General features: G+C 42.6%; 1 protein-coding gene across 1 annotated transcript; it reads left to right on the top strand.

The window, feature by feature from the left end:
* The first annotated feature begins 1,048 nt into the window (after window positions 1–1,048).
* Window positions 1,049–15,413, top strand: MASTL (microtubule associated serine/threonine kinase like). Its single transcript, XM_064162755.1, has 12 exons — window positions 1,049–1,257; window positions 3,255–3,392; window positions 4,604–4,743; window positions 5,493–5,581; window positions 6,866–6,972; window positions 7,865–7,997; window positions 8,541–8,713; window positions 8,938–10,167; window positions 10,643–10,781; window positions 12,766–12,879; window positions 12,967–13,068; window positions 13,613–15,413. Exons 1-12 carry the CDS (start codon window positions 1,063–1,065, stop codon window positions 13,768–13,770), a joined length of 2,718 nt encoding a protein of 905 aa, XP_064018825.1. The 5' UTR covers window positions 1,049–1,062; the 3' UTR covers window positions 13,771–15,413.
* Window positions 15,414–16,976: the final 1,563 nt, after the last annotated feature.

Here is a 16,976-nt window from a genome sequence, read left to right as displayed (position 1 = left end):
GATCTCGCACAAACCTCACCCAACCCCAAAAAACTCTGTAAGGTGATGGATGAACCCACCCCGTGAAGTAGTTCTCCATGAGGTTGTACAATGGCTTGTGCCACCTGGAGGGAAAGGAGAGAATGTAGGTCTTCTCTCTGGTGAGCTCGGGCTGTGGCAGAGTTTCACATAACCTGATTGTGCCAAAAGGAGCAACCCTTCCTGCTCTCTGATGAAATAGCTGCTGACAAGGCACAGCAAAACTAATGCTGCAGAGTTAAATGCAGCCAATGATCAATTGTATTTAGTATCATTACGCAAAGCTAACTTAAAACATAGAATATGAAAAAGTAGAAAACATCTGTGGAATAGTAGCACTCCTGCATAAGTACGAGCAAGATCTCCCTGTGCATTATTGGATTATAAGGCCAAAGAGGAGACTAATCTACAATGAAGGTCTACAGTTCTGCATTGACCTCTCTATAGCAAGCTCTTTGCTGATGTAGCAACTGCAACAGACCAAAATGAGATTGTGAATGAATTATGAACAGCGATGTCTATGTGAAAGCAGTAGGAAAAGGGTTAAAAGAATGACTAAGAGCATAACTGAGAGCAGTAAAACTGATAAACACTAAGGACTTAGCTGTGCAAACTGAGAGCCGAAGGCCTGTGCTCTGATAAGGCACTATCACGGATGCTTTACCAGAAGGCCTGGGACCTGGAAGAGGAGGATGGCGACAAGGTCACAGCACATTGTAAGTGCCATCCCTATCCCTGCTGTCACAAGGAGAAGGCAGATTGTGCCCATGGAGGTACCCACATAAGGAAACGAACACGGGCAGCAACCCTGCCTCTGATGAATGTGACGGAAGTAACCAAGATCTGGAGGGGAGCAGCTGATCACACAGCTGATCACACGGCCCCGACCGCCGCCAGCGGCTGCGCCGAGAGGCCGCCGGGGCCGCAGCGCCCCGGTTCTCGCGAGACAGCGGCGTGCTCCGCGCGCCCGCCCGTTGGCCGGTGCCGCGCAGGGCGGGGCGGGCGCCGTTTGAATCGGCGCGGGGGCCAGCGCCGCGCCGAGACATGGGGAAGGTGCGGCTGGCGGCAGAGGAGGAGGGGGCCGCTGCTGAGATTGCTGCTGCCGCCGCCGGCCCGAGGCGCATCGAGGTTCCCCGGCCCCCCTCCATCGAGGAGTTCACCATCGTGAAGCCCATCAGCCGCGGCGCTTTCGGGAAGGTGTACCTGGGCCGCAAGGCAGGGAGGCTCTATGCCGTGAAGGTGAGGGGCCGACTGGGGCCAAGGCCGCTTCCAGCTCTCTGACCCTCCGAGCCCTTTCCCAGCCCTCTCTCTGCCTGGAATCGTGCTGTCGCCGCTCTCCGCTCTCGTTTAACCCTGTGTGGGAAAGGGACAGCCTGAAGGTTAGAGGGCAAGGAGCCCCGCGGAGGCCTCTCCCAGCAGGCCCGTGGGTTGCTTCGACATGATCATGCCCCCCTTCACTTCTCAGAAGCGAAGGACCTGTAAGAAGTGTTGTCGGCACGTCCGTGTTTACCTCTAAGTTCCTGTGCGCCTGGAAGTTTTGATCAGTGGGCTTCCGGTAGCAGCTGCTTTTGGAAGTGCCTTAAACGTGGATGGAGCTACTCCAGAAGCCCCCGAAGCGTCTCTGCGCGCTTCACTTCTCGCTTATAAACACTTGTACCTGCCTGCCGGCTGTCGTACCGCTGGGGGGGCAGCCCCACGCTTCTTCAGGAATTAAAAATCTGTTCTGAAATACGTTTTTAAAATAAAAGACAAACTTTGCGTTTTCTGCATTGTCGCATAAAGGACAGACGAGGCTTGGCAGTAGTGAAAAACGTAATGCTAGCTGTACTGACTGTCTTTGCAGTGAAAAGGATTGTAACCAGCCACAGTACACACAATGAAATGTGAAAATAGTCATGCGAAGTAGATGTTGGTGTTCAGGGCTATGTATGTCTATTTGCATGAGTTTATGGAAAGCATTTTGAGGTGGAAACCTTTGTGTTGGTGCCATGGTCTAGCCTTGAGCTCTGTGGTAAAGGGTTGGACTTGATCTGTGAGGTCTCTTCCAACCTTGGTGATACTGTGAGTGCTTTTGCAGTGAAGTTTATGGATTGTTTACAGCTGCAACCCTTAAAAAGCATTAACTATCCATACAGTTAAGGTCAACACTTGTTACAAATGTAGTTCTAGTCAATCCTTATATGCCCTGCAATTTTTCTTTGTATCAACTTCAATAGTGATGGTAGCTGTGGAAAGGAATTTTCTGCAGTTCAGATGCTGAAAGTAGAGGGTTTTAATTATGTTGCTTTAGTGTGTTTAGTACCCACGTTTATGAGCTTATTGAAAGTATTGTGACCCAAAAGTCTGTGTGTAAATCCTTTATCCCTGTTATAGGGGGACTTCTAGAATATCCAAGCTACCAAATTTAACATATACTAAGTATTTTTATGGTTAAGGTCACTTGCATAGCAAGGGTCAAACCACACTTCTTATGTCTTGCTGTTTTCACATGCTATTAAGTTCTGTTACTGAATAGTGTTAACCTGTAGACTTTTTGCAGTGGATAATTGAATTTGCTTTAATATCTCCATACATATTTGGACAAGGATACTGGAGGTGGGCAGACTTCCAGTGCCTATGCACTGCTTACCTAAATGCATGTCAGCTGTGCTATTTATAGTCAAGATTCATATTGAGTGACCATTAACATATAGTAGAGTAATTCAATAGAGGACTTGGAGTCTAATTCACAGTTAAGCTTGTTATTTCTTCATTGTGAAGTTGTGTGCATTTGAGGTTTCTTCCCAAGGAAACTTGGGTGATTTGAGTGTAAATTTTAAATTAAGAAGAAATTAATTTGCTTTTGCTGTAAAACTAAGGATTAGAGGCTGGAATAGATGCAGTCTTGCACCTGAGGACACCAAAACAGGATGGTTTGCTGCTGCGCTGTGTTTTCCATCCTTAGCCTCTGAGGAGATGGGAAAACTTGTTCAGTGCTTAGGTATGCATTTGCTGATCACACTCATTTTCCAGTGTGTGCAATTGCAGTAAATATTGGTAATGTGACTTCCATTCAGGACTGAATTAGGAGGGCAATGAAAAGGGTTCTTGAATAACCTAGAGGTGAAAATTCTGCCTGTATATAAATTTATAGTTCTGTTTCACGTGTTTCTAGTGCAGAGATAAATGAATTGACTGAGGAACTGTGAGTTGAGCAAAGACAAGATTATCTGTTTGATTTTTGTTTTGTTTTTCAGGTGATGAAAAAAGCAGACATGATCAACAAAAACATGGTTCACCAGGTCCAGGCAGAGCGGGATGCACTGGCTCTCAGTAAAAGTCCTTTCATTGTGCACTTGTACTACTCACTTCAGTCAGCTAATAACATCTATTTAGTGAGTAAATAAATGACTATGGTGTTTTGTGATAGTGTTGAAAATGGAGTGCATAACTACAGCCATGTCTGAAAACATAGTTGTATGGTAGGAAGTGCGTATTCCTTCATCACTTCTTAGAATAGTTGAGCAAGTGAAATATTTTTCTTCCCCTGGTACCTTGGAGATCTTTCCACCTGTGTTCCCTTTACTGGAGAGTATTTTCTAATAGCTGATCTGTTTTAGATATATGTAGAAATCTTAGGGAAAGCAGAAGAAGAAACCATTCTGCTTGAGCAGAATCTGAGTGACTGGAAGATATCCTGTGACTCGCTTAAATCTTTCATTTGTTGCCTGTGTTCCAAATTCATTATGGTACTTGGCCTATATAACAAGAGGATAACTTTGGTAAAATTAAGTTCTAGTCCACCTGGAGCACTGTGGACTTCAGTTTGATATGATATACTGCCTCCACACAAAGGTGGCATGGGTTAAAACTGTCTACAAAGGCTCTAGTTTGCTGTAGGCAGACTCTGTTGGGCTTGATTACATTCTGAGGCAAAGTTACTGTGCACTCCTACACAGTGCTTTTTGAGTGTAAATGAAGGCTGCTTTTCATGCCATTAAAGTGAGTTTCTGAAACCCCACTAACTTTTTTTTTGTCCTGAATATAACATGGGGCCATATAATGTGTGGCTTTCCATTTGGTTTTTTATATCTGTTTTTTTAAGACACTGTTTCATGACTTAAATGCACAGCAGCTCTCACTGCATGCATTTATAGACATATGTACTTCCCAGGGCTCAGGTCTGAGTTTAATATTGTATATTAACACTTGGAAAATAAAGTGGTTGAGAAAGCTGCTCTATACAAAACAATATCAATAGCATTTTGGTTTCAGACCTTGAATGATTTGGACATTATTTTCTGTATTAGAGGGATCTTTCAGAAGCTAATTAAAAAGCTGAATACAGTTATTTGAGAGCTGACTACAGAACATAGGCTGGGCAAGTAATATCAAAATAGGTACATGGTCTATTGAAAGAAAAAGGTCCTTGTTCTCTGAGGTTTTACTTTAGCCAAGTGAAAAGTATTTTGTGGGAAGTGAAGTTCACATGAGAAAGCTTCTTTCAGCTTCTGCTCTTTGAAATTGTTTTCTTAGAAGTGAAAGCTGGTTTACATTACTTGCAAATTTGAGATGTGTTTTTAAATGTGAAATGCTTGAATGGCAGGTGATGGAGTACCTTATTGGTGGAGATGTCAAATCTCTTCTCCATATTTATGGATATTTTGATGAAGACATGGCTATCAAGTATATTTCTGAAGCAGCACTGGCTCTAGACTACCTTCACAGGCATGGGATAATCCACAGGTAACACTTTTAATTGTTTTTTCACAAATAAGTCTTTGTATTTTTGAGTTATTTTTCTTCACTCAAATACAAAACCTGTCACCATTTCATAGCAACATTCGCCAGAGTTTCTGGAAGCTCTTTTTGCCTCTCTACTGCAGCAATGTTGTGAAACAACATACAGACAGATTTCATTTGTAGATGTTAAGCAGATACATTCACACAACCTTCCAATTAGGTTCAAACCAGCACACTCTGCCTGCATGCTCTTCCCCCAGTAAAGTGTTGTGTTAGCAGATATGCCTTCAAGGTGGTCTCTCGATGTGGCCTTTAGATGACTCTTAGTTCAGGAACCCTCTGGATGCTGCTAGCCTGTAACTGTAGGACAAAGGGACAGTGACTAATGCTGTCCCTGTAGTGAGTTCTTTCTGGCATTCAGTGGTGCCTACAGAGCACATGTAAGAACTTTTACTAGAAGTTTTCTTGTTGTGGCTATACTTGTGTGTAGGAGCTACACAGTAGAAAATGTTGTGATCATAGTACTCATGAGGAATGCTTACACCTCAAGCCTTGTAAAGCCAGGTTTATGTGCAGTATTTGGGTAGCTATGTTTTGTTGTGGTGTATTCCTCCAACTGGAGCCTTCTAGCTAAGAAATGTTACTGAGAAACAGCTCTAACCAATGTTTTATGTTGAGTATTTCTGCTCAGTTAACTTCTTAATATTGCTCAGTTGTCCATTTACTGACTTCAACTATATTTCTGTCTTCAGGGATCTGAAGCCAGACAATATGCTCATTTCTAATCAGGGCCATATAAAGTTGACAGACTTTGGACTTTCCAGAGTTACTCTGAACAGAGGTAAGATGTGTCAGCATCCTCTTGGTTGCATTGAAATGTATTTCTGTCACATCCTGTATTGAATGGTTTACATCCCCAGAGAAGGCAGCTTTCAATTAACTAAGCCCAACTGCTACACTAATATCTAGCTTTTAGTAGGTAAGTACTGATATGGTGAGGGTCTGCTGTAGCCATTATATGTCAGAGGCTAAAATCTGTTCTTTGGGACAGTGGTGTATGAGATCAGACACAAAGGTGTTTGTTTTGGGGAATATGGATTTCAAAGTTTTCTATGAAGCCTGCTAAGGGAATTCAAATAGTGAATGAATAATTCTGGCTTTTTTTTTGTACCTCTGGCTATTTCCGTCTTTCAGTGCATGTTTTTCTGTCTTTGCATATATTATTTTCCAACCTGAATTGCACTGTCCCAGATGTTAGTGTGAGGGACAGGAGGAGGTTGTGAGTGCTAACAGAAGGTGATAAATTATTGCTTTAGCATATGAACACACTGTTTTGAAGTAGTAGAAAATACAGCTGAATAGTTGAGTGACTGTCAATAGGCTGTGCAGCTGCTGAGGTGAACAGCCAGTTTCTGAGCTAGCTGGCACTTCCAACCCCTCAGCCACATCAGCTACATTAATGCTGCACAGCACCAGCTCAGTTTTTGGAGACCACTGCTGCTGGCCACATCCTCTTATGTAGTTCAAGGAATGGAGAAATTCAGTCATTTGTGGAGTTTCTTCTTTACTTCAAGAGTAAAAAGGAAATTCCAAAGTAGACTATTTTCTATACTGCTTTAATTTAGAAGCTCTAATGGGAGAGATTAGTGTGCCTAGTGGAATGTATGTAAGCTGTAAGTCTTCTTACCTTTAATGGGCAAAAGGTGGCATCTAAGCTTACAACTTCTCATACATGAAAATGTAGCTTTTTTTGCGTTGTCTTCAAGAGCAAATGCAGGCTTTGGATTAGGTTTACCATCTTAGCCCATAGGCTGTAGGCTGAAATTGCTGCCTAAAAGTCAAGGCTGGCTATCAAGTTAGAAAATTTAAAACAACAATATATTGGAAAAGAAATTGGATTTTTAATTTCCATATTTATAAACTGTCATTTTATGGTGCCTGTTCAGGTTGAAATAGCTGGTCATGTCCTCATTTGGTTTTGGTAGCTTCACCTGTATATTTGTTCAGTAGGTGACTAAATTTTTCTCCCTCCTTGATAAAATTGAACTTAATGTCTGTAATTTTGCTTATGTAACAGCAAAAGGAAAACCTGACCTGCTTTATTTTGTTTTGGTCTGGTTTTTAGAGATAAACATGATAGATATCCTTACTACACCATCAATGGCAAAGCCAAAACAAGACTACTCGCGTACTCCAGGACAATTGTTGTCTCTCATCAGTTCTCTGGGGTTTGTAAGTAATTTTCAGTCTTTGAAGTACTTAATTCTTTTAGTTTGCTTTAATATCTTAACTTCTGCCAGCTGATAGTGACGTGTTTCTAGCAGCTTGAAGGTCTGCAGTGAATACTTCGAACTATATATGCTAGAATCATTAAGGCCAGAAAAGACCTCTGAGATAGTCCAACCATTACCTGAAGCTGCTAAGTCCACCACTAAACTGTCACTAAGCTCTGCAGCTACATGTGTTTTGAACACTTTTGAGCAGACATGATGATCCCACCACTTCCCTGGGCAGCATGTTCTGATGCTTAACCATCCTTTAGTGAAGTAATTTCCAGATGTCCAATCTGAAAACTCCTGTGGTGCAGCTGGAGGCCTTTTCTCATTCAGACACTTCTTACCTGGGAGAAGACTGTCTCCCACCTGGCTTCAACTTCATTTTAGATGGCTGTAAATAGTAAGAGGGTCTCCCCTCAGCCCCCTCTTCTTCAGGCTACACAACCCCAGTTCTCTCAGCTGCTCCTCAGAAGACTTGTGCTCTAGACCCTTCACCATCTTCATTTCCCTTCTTGGCCATGCTCCAGAAACTTAGTGTCTTTGGCTACTGGAATGGGCTGCCTGGGGAGGTGGTGGAGTTGCCGTCCCTGGGGCAGTTCAAGGCAAGGTTGGACGTGGCACTTGGTGCCATGGTCTAGCCTTGAGCTCTGTGGTAAAGGGTTGGACTTGATGATCTGTGAGGTCTCTTCCAACCTTGGTGATACTGTGATACTATCAGTTGTGATTCACAACAGTTGGGCATAGGTAAACTCCAGTGCAAACATGAAGAACTTGTGAAGTTACACTGTCAATCCTGGATGGAGTTCATGCTCCATTAACTTGTAACTATGCTTCTTCCTGCTCGATAGTATACTCCTGTTGGAATGAAAATGCCAGAGCACAATTCAAGTCAATCATCGGACAATCTGCATGGACTGCTTTCCCCCTTACCTACCATCCCAAAGGAAACTACCCCTCTTTCCAGTAAATTATTCAAAACATGTGAGTATACCAAGCCTTGTGCTGAGTAATACTCTGGCTGTGAGGTTGTGATCTCTTAATTTTATGTGAGTAGCACAGAGGCATTTCATAAAAAGTGAGTTCCTATCAGTGTCTTGCTGTCTGCTGTTCCTCCAGTCCTTAAGGTCTGACATTTCTTCATCTGTGTGGCTCATGCCACCTTCTAGTATATTTTTTCAAATGTAAAATGGTGCTTTTAGAATTGTATAGAACATGGCAGTTCTTGACATCCTTTTGTTGAAAATCATTTAAAACAGCAGTGGGTGCTTTGGCTTAAATCATTTTATCTTGCTGCTTTCTCATTTTTAACCTGAAATGAGCAAAGGCTCCTATGGTCTTACTGTTCATGTATTTTACGTCTTTGGCAAGTCCCTGCTTGAACTGAGTGAATTTGCTATACAGGAAAAGACAATGAGAAATTGATGTCATGCTTTGCTTTTCATGACTTCCTGATATAGTGTGAAGTTGGTTAACATGTTGCTTATTTGTATCAACATTTGATTTTTACTTTATTTTCCTCTCAAGGTCTTGATCCTTCTCAATTAACTCCTGTGATGCCAGCGAGAAGTTTAACTGCCTCTCTACTGCAGTCAAGAAGAAGGTTTGGTACCTCTGGTGGCAGCAGTCATTCACACACCTCCCTGTCCGGTATGGAATCAGAGTGCTGCAGCAGCCCCAGGTGGGAGAGAGATGTAGAGGTCAGAACTGTTTCATCTTCCCACTCTACACTTAGTGTCTTTGGCTACTGGAATGGGCTGCCCAGGGAGGTGGTGGAGTTGCTGTCCCTGAAGGTGTTGAAGCAAAGCCTGGATAGGGCACTTAGTGCTATGGTCTAGTAAATTGGATAGGGCTGGGTGATAGTTTGGACTGGCTGATCTTGGAGGTCTCTTCCAACCTGGTTGATTCTATGATTCATTTGCAGCAAGGTGAGGATGAACTACGTTCTGCAACAGGCAAACCAGCTCTCCTTTCCAGCGCAGAATTCCTGAACAGCAAAGGTCTTATAAACTTAATGAAGAAAGAGATGGAGTCTGCCATTTCTGCCTTCAGCACCAATGATTCTAGCAAGCACCAGCTGGGAAGTGAATATTCATATGTAACAGATACTCCTGTGACCACACTGGATGTGAAAGGCATAGCCAGAAAATGTCTTTCTGAAAATGAGGTTTGGGAAGAAAAGCACTTTTTAAATAAAGGAGAGAGGACTAATGAAACAGCAGAAACTTCCAATCAGCAGAAGTCTCCTTTGGGGCAGAATGAGCCTGTCAAGCCTATCAAAGAGGAAGACATTTTTGAAAAGCCAGGTGTGAAGAGAAGCTTTTCATTAGTGGACACCAGTCCTGGTCAGGAGCTTAACTATGTCAAAAAAAGCAATGCAGAATACAAGCGAGGCTGTCAGATCTCAGAGTTTCCAGCAAGCAAAAGGACAGGTTTGACAGCAGAAATTGAATCCTTAATGCTCTGTGAGGATGGAAACCTACATGACCCCTGCAAAAGCAAGGAGGAAATGAAGAGTTCTGCTGGTAATCAGCAAACAGTTAAAAACTCACTTACTCCAACTATAGCCAAAAATCTCCTTTGTGATCTGGATGCAGGCTGTGACAAGCAGGATGGAAAAGAGTATCTGAATTCGAGTTTCTTGGGCACTGATGATGACAAACCTTTAGGAATCCTCAGTGCAGATTCTGAGTTAGCATTTCCAGAAATGTCTGTTACAGAAGGCCATTTAGAAAAGCAGCTTTCAGATTTGGACAGAAGTGTGAAAGACCTCTCCTTTGAGGAACCAAAGGCAGAAGGTGTGCTGGTGACATCACCAGAGCCTCGAGATGTCTTGCAAAATGGAGAGGAAGCACATGCTGCCCAGGACAGCAAGCTCTTACATGTTGAAAAGGATAATGACAAAAACCATATGAAAGAAACATCCCTTGATGCAGTATCTTCTCCTCCAGAAAAGGTCATGGAAGCACTGAGTGCCTTCAAAAAAAATGCTGTTGTGTTTCGTAGCTATAATAGTCCAATTAATGTATCCAACATATCTGAGCCGTGCAGCATGGCTTCCTTAGACATAATGGATCTTTCACCTGCTTGTAGTGGCTCTTACCCAACTGCTTTTACTCCATTACAGAAAGGAAGACCCTACATGGTCTATCAGGTATGTAAGGAGAGGTGTAGAAACTTTGTGCATGCATTAGACAGTAGTGATCTGAAATTATTTCAGTTTTTCTCTTAGGAAAACGTGTACTTTGGGTTAGTCCTTCTAAATGGCCTTTGACAGGCTCTCACCTGTTACACTTGCCTGGCCAAAGTCAGTTTCTGTAAGAGCTTAGCAGTAACTGTTCAGTAGTTTACATCTAACTCAGCATGTGCTGTCTGTCCACCTCCCTGAGCAATCCTTCACTCTTACAGGGAACTGCTCTTTTGTCTCATTCAGCTTTTAGTGCAGAGTGGTGCTTCCTGTAAATAGTTACAGGTTTCCTGATGTAATGAGGAGTCTTTGATTTGATTTATTTAGCTAGTTGGTACCACCTGTTATTACTAAACACCTGTTATATTCATTACTAAACCTGGAGATGGGAGTTTCTCAGCTGGTTGTGTTTAACATCTGAAATCTTTGTTGCACCTTTAAGACGCCTCATCAGGGAGATGCTGGTGCACCACACAGGACTCCAAAGAGTGTAAGAAGAGGAGCTGCCCCAGTGGAAGGTGAACGCATCCTAGGCACTCCAGACTACCTGGCACCTGAGCTGCTTTTGACAAAATCTCATGGTAAGGCAGGCAAACCTGGAGTTTGCAAACACTTGAAGGCTTTAGAGACATACAGAAATGTAACAACGTCCCCTGTCAAGTAACATCATAGGTACCTTCAGTAAAGCCAGAGTTTACTGGCTTTGAAACATTGTTTCTGCTTGTAAGTGTAGTTATGACCCTAAACTAGAATCATGTTATGAAACTCTTTTTGTTTTTAACTCAGATTTAACATCATCATCTTCCTTTATTGTTATTACCTCATGAGAAAAACAAACTGCATTCCTATGCCTTCAGAGAATTGTCCTTGTTATGTGATGTTTGTGTTCAGTAGGATTTTTTTGCTATGATTGTAATGTTCTTCGTTGTCTTTTCATATGCAGGGACTCTGATCTCTGGTGAGTTTGATACATGCTGTGCAGAAATGGAGTGCTCAGCATAACCCAACAGTCAAAGTATAATTAGATCACAATTTCCAGGAAACCTATATGGGTGAATGATGTTTCTCTGTGAAAAGATATGTCCAGTGTGCACTCTGCATAAGGACATGTTATGCTTCCTCAAAAAGATTCATGAACCATCAAATCAGTGTGACTGGGCTATCAGAAGTCATACCTAAGCCTACACTTGAGCAGTGAAGTTGGCATTGGCATCGTGTAACAGAATATGAACCTCTGGTTCACTTTCTCATTGCCTCCCTTCACTTTATATACTGAAGTTTCAAGGCTTGGTACTTTTGTTTCTTGCTTGCAGGGGTGTGGTAGGAGTTAATCTGCTCTTTAGTTGAACTTCCATAGGTTCATAGAATGGTTTGGATCATCTAGTTGCAGCCTCTTGCCACGGGCTGAGACACCCTCCACTACATCAGCTAAAACCTATGTTACTACATTGTTCAGAGTTGTGATCTTGTTAGACTTTGACTGAAGCAGGGAATATTTTATCTGAACACTCAAGTACCTCTAACAGTGGATGTGATCTCACTGCTCTGATGCTTAGCTTGGTGGGGCACTTACACTGCTATTCAAAGCTGCTAGAAGTGCATTAGATTACTAGGTACGAGTTTCAGTCTTCAGCTGTTCTAAATTTAGTCAATAGTCCTTTTGAAATGGCTTAAAACATTTGGGTTTGTAACTTGGAAATCGTTGGTTTGGTTTCTTATCTGCCAAAAAGCCACCAAAAAATTACATTTACTCTGTTTCAGAAGATTCTTTTTGGAGCAAGTGTGGCATCCATTCTTTGTACAGTGGAGTGGGCATGGCTTACAGGTGCAGAAAGCTCAGAATGCATGCACTGGTGTCTGGGGCTGCTTTGCCTGCTTATTTTTGAGTAGGTTAATAAAATTATCAAGGGGGAAAACAAACAACCCCCCCCAAAAAAAACCCAGAAGGTAGAAAACCAAAATTACTTAATAAAGTAGAGCTGGCTACTAACTACACATTGCCCTCATCAACTGTAGTGTAGTGGAAAGTGACTCCAGCTGCTTGTGTGCTGACTTGTCTCTGCAAGCTGTTGCCAGTGTTCTGATGTAAGTTAAGTTTGAAAATGAAGTTCAGAAGTTTGAATTCTTGGAGTTTTCTCAAGGAACCAAGAGGAAGATATAGGTCACAACACAGAGCACTCATCCAAGCATCACAACACAATCTCCTGGACAAGTCAGCTCCTGGATTCTCTGTGATGGGAGCTGATCACTAGATTGTTCTTAAGAGCCCCCTTGCTTTTGTCAGTAAACCCTGGTATTACCTGTAATGAATTAAGGCTGTAATGACCTGTAATTGTCATTACATTACCTGTAATGAATCAAAGCCAAGACTGGCTTTAAAAAGCCCTTTAATGTATTTTCATCTTCTGCAAGGTGATTAAGTACAACTTATTTTGTCTCTTTTTATACCAGAGGATTTTTTCAGGATTTAAACACTGTTCAATTTCTACCATGGCTAACCTTCAAATCTTTGCAAATAAGCTTACACCTTTGTGTCAGTGCAGTGACCTGGGTTTCTCTTTCCAGATTCTGCTGTCGACTGGTGGGCCCTTGGAGTCTGCCTGTTTGAGTTTCTAACTGGAGTTCCACCTTTTAATGATGAAACCCCCACACAAGTCTTCCAAAACATTTTGAGAAGAGGTAATGTGTTTCAGTAACTGGGTGAGTACTTAGTGCCAACTTCTGGGGTATGGTTAGAGTTACTGACCTGTCTGCATTGCTCTGTAGATATTCCCTGGCCTGAGGGTGAGGAGAAGCTGTCTGATAATGCCCAGAACGCAATAGACATTCTTCTGACCATTGACAGCACAAAGAGAGCTGGTTTGAAGGGTTGGTATCAGAATTCCCTGACAGTCTTGAGATGGTGATGTCTTCCTTGTGACTCTTAGACTAGTAAATTTCAGTGCCTCTTTGGGTTCCATGTATAGTGCTGTGGTCTTGCCTGTATTTCTGTGGCATTTTGCCCTTTGGAATGAGTGATTTAGTGTTGTGGGGGGTAGGGAGTGCAATTTTTTAATTGGACTTTTGTTTTAGTGCTGTTTTACTGTGGTCATTCAGTGTTTTGATGTTCCAAAGTTCACTCTTTGGTAACTAACAGGTATTTGGTAGTTTTAACCTAATGATTTTTAGGAGCCTTGATTAAAAGCATCCTGCAAAAGTTCATGTGAAGGAGCTGTTCTTGGCAGTCAGCCAACCTTTAGTGAGTGTGTAGGGGAACAGTTAGGCAATATGTGCTGTACAGAACCCCTGTAGGACTTTAAATACTTGAGGCTTGGTGTAATTGAAGCCCAGCTGCAATGTGCATGTTTGTGAATTTCCAAAAAGGGGGAAATTGGAACAAATCTGAGAATGCTTCTATCAACTTCTGTTGCAGAACTGAAGCAGCATCCCCTTTTCCATGGTGTGGACTGGGATAATCTACAGAACCAAGCAATGCCCTTCATACCTCAGCCAGATGATGAAACTGATACCTCCTACTTTGAAGCCAGGAACAATGCTCAGCACCTGACTGTGTCTGGGTTTAGTTTATAGCCTCAAGCTAAGTGAAGTGCTCTGGTTTTGCACACTTGCAGGTTGTCCTGTAACACTAGTCTGAATTACATTTCCTTGTCAGATGCAGAGCTGTTTTATCAGTCTGTTTTTATTGTTGTATCCTTTATTCTGAAGGGAAGCTACTGTACAGAACTTGGCTGGTATCAAGTGTCTTCATGCTATTCCCTTGCTGCACCTTGCTAAGATGCCAGTGTGTTGTATTCCTTGGAACAATGATGTGGCTTCCAAACTCTGGTTAGGAAATGTGAAGTTACATCCTAGTTAAACCTGACAGGGAGAAGATTTAAGTGCATACTAATTATTTAAGTCACTTACTGGTGGCTCAGGTGCTGGCGGCCTGGTCTGGGAGCAGCCCTTTCTGCCCAGTGTAAATCTCCACTGAGCAGAACTGATGTTTCTGTTGGAGATTGCAAATGGAAATCAACACAGCATGGAAACTTCTTACTTCTGTGTTTTAACCCTTGCTGGATAAGCTTGAGCCAGGCAGCGTTGTCCCAGGTTAGCTAAGCTAGCTGTGGCATGTGAGATAGCAGTAGTCCCTAGTCCTGATGGTTGTTATCCTTTCCTGGATAAAAGGGGCAGGGAAGAGGATATGTGGAGCAAGTCTGCTTAGCAAATGCTGTGTTTCAGTTCCTGCACTGTAACCATGTGTGCTGTATGAAGAGGGGCTGAAGGTTTTAGCACCTGTTTGTTTAAAGTAGAAGATGCTGTGTCTGTGCTCACTCTTGTCAGATGATAGAAAACAATCGGCCAGGTGTTAGCTAACAAGTGGAGTATTAGTCATACTGAAGCCACTACATAGTAAAGACTGTCATGCATTGCAAGTTCAGGCTGCTCTGCACACTCCCAACCAGATGCTGGATTTTTACCTGAACTCAAGTGACAAGGGCAGTCTCTGGATAAAATCCTCAGGAGAGGGGAGTGTATTTAAACTGACTTGTAAATGCAACACAGCCTGACCTCTGCCAGGCTTTAGATGTACCCACAAATAAAGTTCTACCTTCTGTATCTTTCTTGCACAGGTATCTTCCTCAGCTGACTTAGTGAAGGTTTAGTTTTTCAGGTTTGTGCCTGGCAGTTGCACTTGCCTAGACGGTGGTGCCAGTGGGCATGTGCCAAGCACTTTGCTAGTGGTTTTGGCTAAGTGCTTTGAAGTATCATGAGCTGACCTCTCCCTTCATTGCCACGCTTCCTGCAAGGCAGGATTTACTGATGGAATTCTGAGGAAGCAGTGTCTGCTAGGTTTTCTGCTGTCCCTTCAGGTAGCTGGGAAAGGAAGAGGAAGTGGGAGAGAAAAAGGACGCTTCCTGCAAGAACCAAGAGAGCTAATTCCTAGTACTGGAGTTCTGTTCTCTGATCCTAGCTGTGACAGTTTGTCACACAGAATAGCAGTCTTCTGTTAACTTACTGCCACTAATTTGCTGTTAGGCTCACCTAGAATGTGCAATGTTTGGAGGCCAAGATACCAAAATGCTGCCACATCTGAAGCTTTCAGCTTCTAGCTAGAGCACAATCTGGTCTATCTGTGGTTAGTGAAAAGCCACTCCTTCCCTATTGCATTCTCAAAGAATTAACCTTAAACACTATGTAAATCTACAATAAAATACTGCAGTTCTGCTGGGGCTTGTTTCTGCTTTATTTTGTCATGCTTTTGAGCCTACTATGGTGGGGGGGAAGTGGAGTGGCTGTTTCCCCCTCTTCCAGCCAAGACTGAGTATAGGCACAAAACTTGGAAATAGGAAAGCAGGACTTGATGAGAAACTACTGCTTCACTGTGGCAAGCAGGCTCTTCTCTAAAGCCCAAGTAGTCAGGATCCAGTGCTTAGGAAATATTAAAGTTCAGGAAAAATACCAAATATTAAGGGATTGGTTTATTGAAACATGAATAAATAACAAGGCTGGCACATGCCTACATTTCTTCCAGGGCAAGGTAACAGTTCAGTATCCTGGAGGCTGCCTGTACCACCTCTAAAAGCTAGACACTGACATGGCACAGGTAAGAACTAGGAGAGGAGGCACTCCTGGGTGCTTCATCCTGTCATGAGATATGCTGCATCAGGAGGTGGTTTTAAAGTGACCTTCAAGCTTACAGTATCCTTCCCAGACAGTCAATTCTATCATTTAATAGTAAGAAGTCACACACTTGAGAAACTTCAAGCTGCAGGCACAATGGCTTCAGGTCACAGCAGAAGCTTTGTTCAAACCTGAGGTTTTGGTACATTTAATGCCAAAACTCATCTCTGGCACCTGGAACCACCTGAGTGTTACAGCAGTCTTCTGTAAAGAGGTTCTTTACATTTTATTTTTCAATTCAGCTTTATCATAAGAAAAATCAGAAGAGGAAAAAAGGAACTTTTTTAAAACTCCCCCTACTTAAACCAAAATTAAAACTTCTCTGTTAAAACAAACATTCAGTTCTGTGGTGACACTTTTATGCAGCAGAGCTTGTATGAAAAATGTTTTCCAAGCTATAAAAGGTTTTCAGGAAGGACAAAGATAACTTTCCTCAACAGTTCTATTTGTAGGAGGCAGTTAGGGTGGAGAATAAAAGCACATCGTTAACACGGTGGCATTCCTGAAGGTTCAGATCCTAAGCACAGGTTTGTTATGATATAATTATAGCAAAAGAATGTCTTTATCTCCTGTCAAATCTAACATGAGTGCATTTCCCTTTTCTAGGGATTTAATCAATATATTACTTTAAACTTAGTGTAAAGCATGCTTTCAGCCAGCAGACTTCACTGGCTCTTTGTTAATAAATATTTAGGGTGGGGAGGAGGAAATTGGCACCAAAATTAGCTGAAGTTTTGTTCTGAAAGGAAATAGAAGGATAAAAGAATACCAGAACTGGTATTCTTCCTACTGTGACCCAGGACAAGTCCACAAAAGATTTAATCTTGCCCTAATCTAAATTTGACATAAATTGACAGCAGAACACTGAGAGTGCACTGAGCTCAAAGAGATGCTTACCAAGCTGGTGCCTCTCCTCTGAAAGCAGCTTGTGCTTAACTGCCTTTCAGCTCCAGCCAGCTGCTAGCAAGGACACATTATCAGAGTTAAGCATCAGGTGCAGCTGCTTTAGCTGTCTGCCTTGTACCAGGCACTGCTCCAGACTTCCATTCCCTTCCCTCTGCGACTAGCAGCTCTAACTTTTGACATGGACAGAGATCCATTCCCCAGTCTCC

This window comes from Pogoniulus pusillus, chromosome 23, assembly GCF_015220805.1.
Source record: "Pogoniulus pusillus isolate bPogPus1 chromosome 23, bPogPus1.pri, whole genome shotgun sequence".
Lineage (NCBI taxonomy): Eukaryota > Metazoa > Chordata > Aves > Piciformes > Lybiidae > Pogoniulus > Pogoniulus pusillus.
Note: the sequence above shows the minus strand (reverse complement) of the source record. Positions and strands in the feature narration are given on the sequence as shown.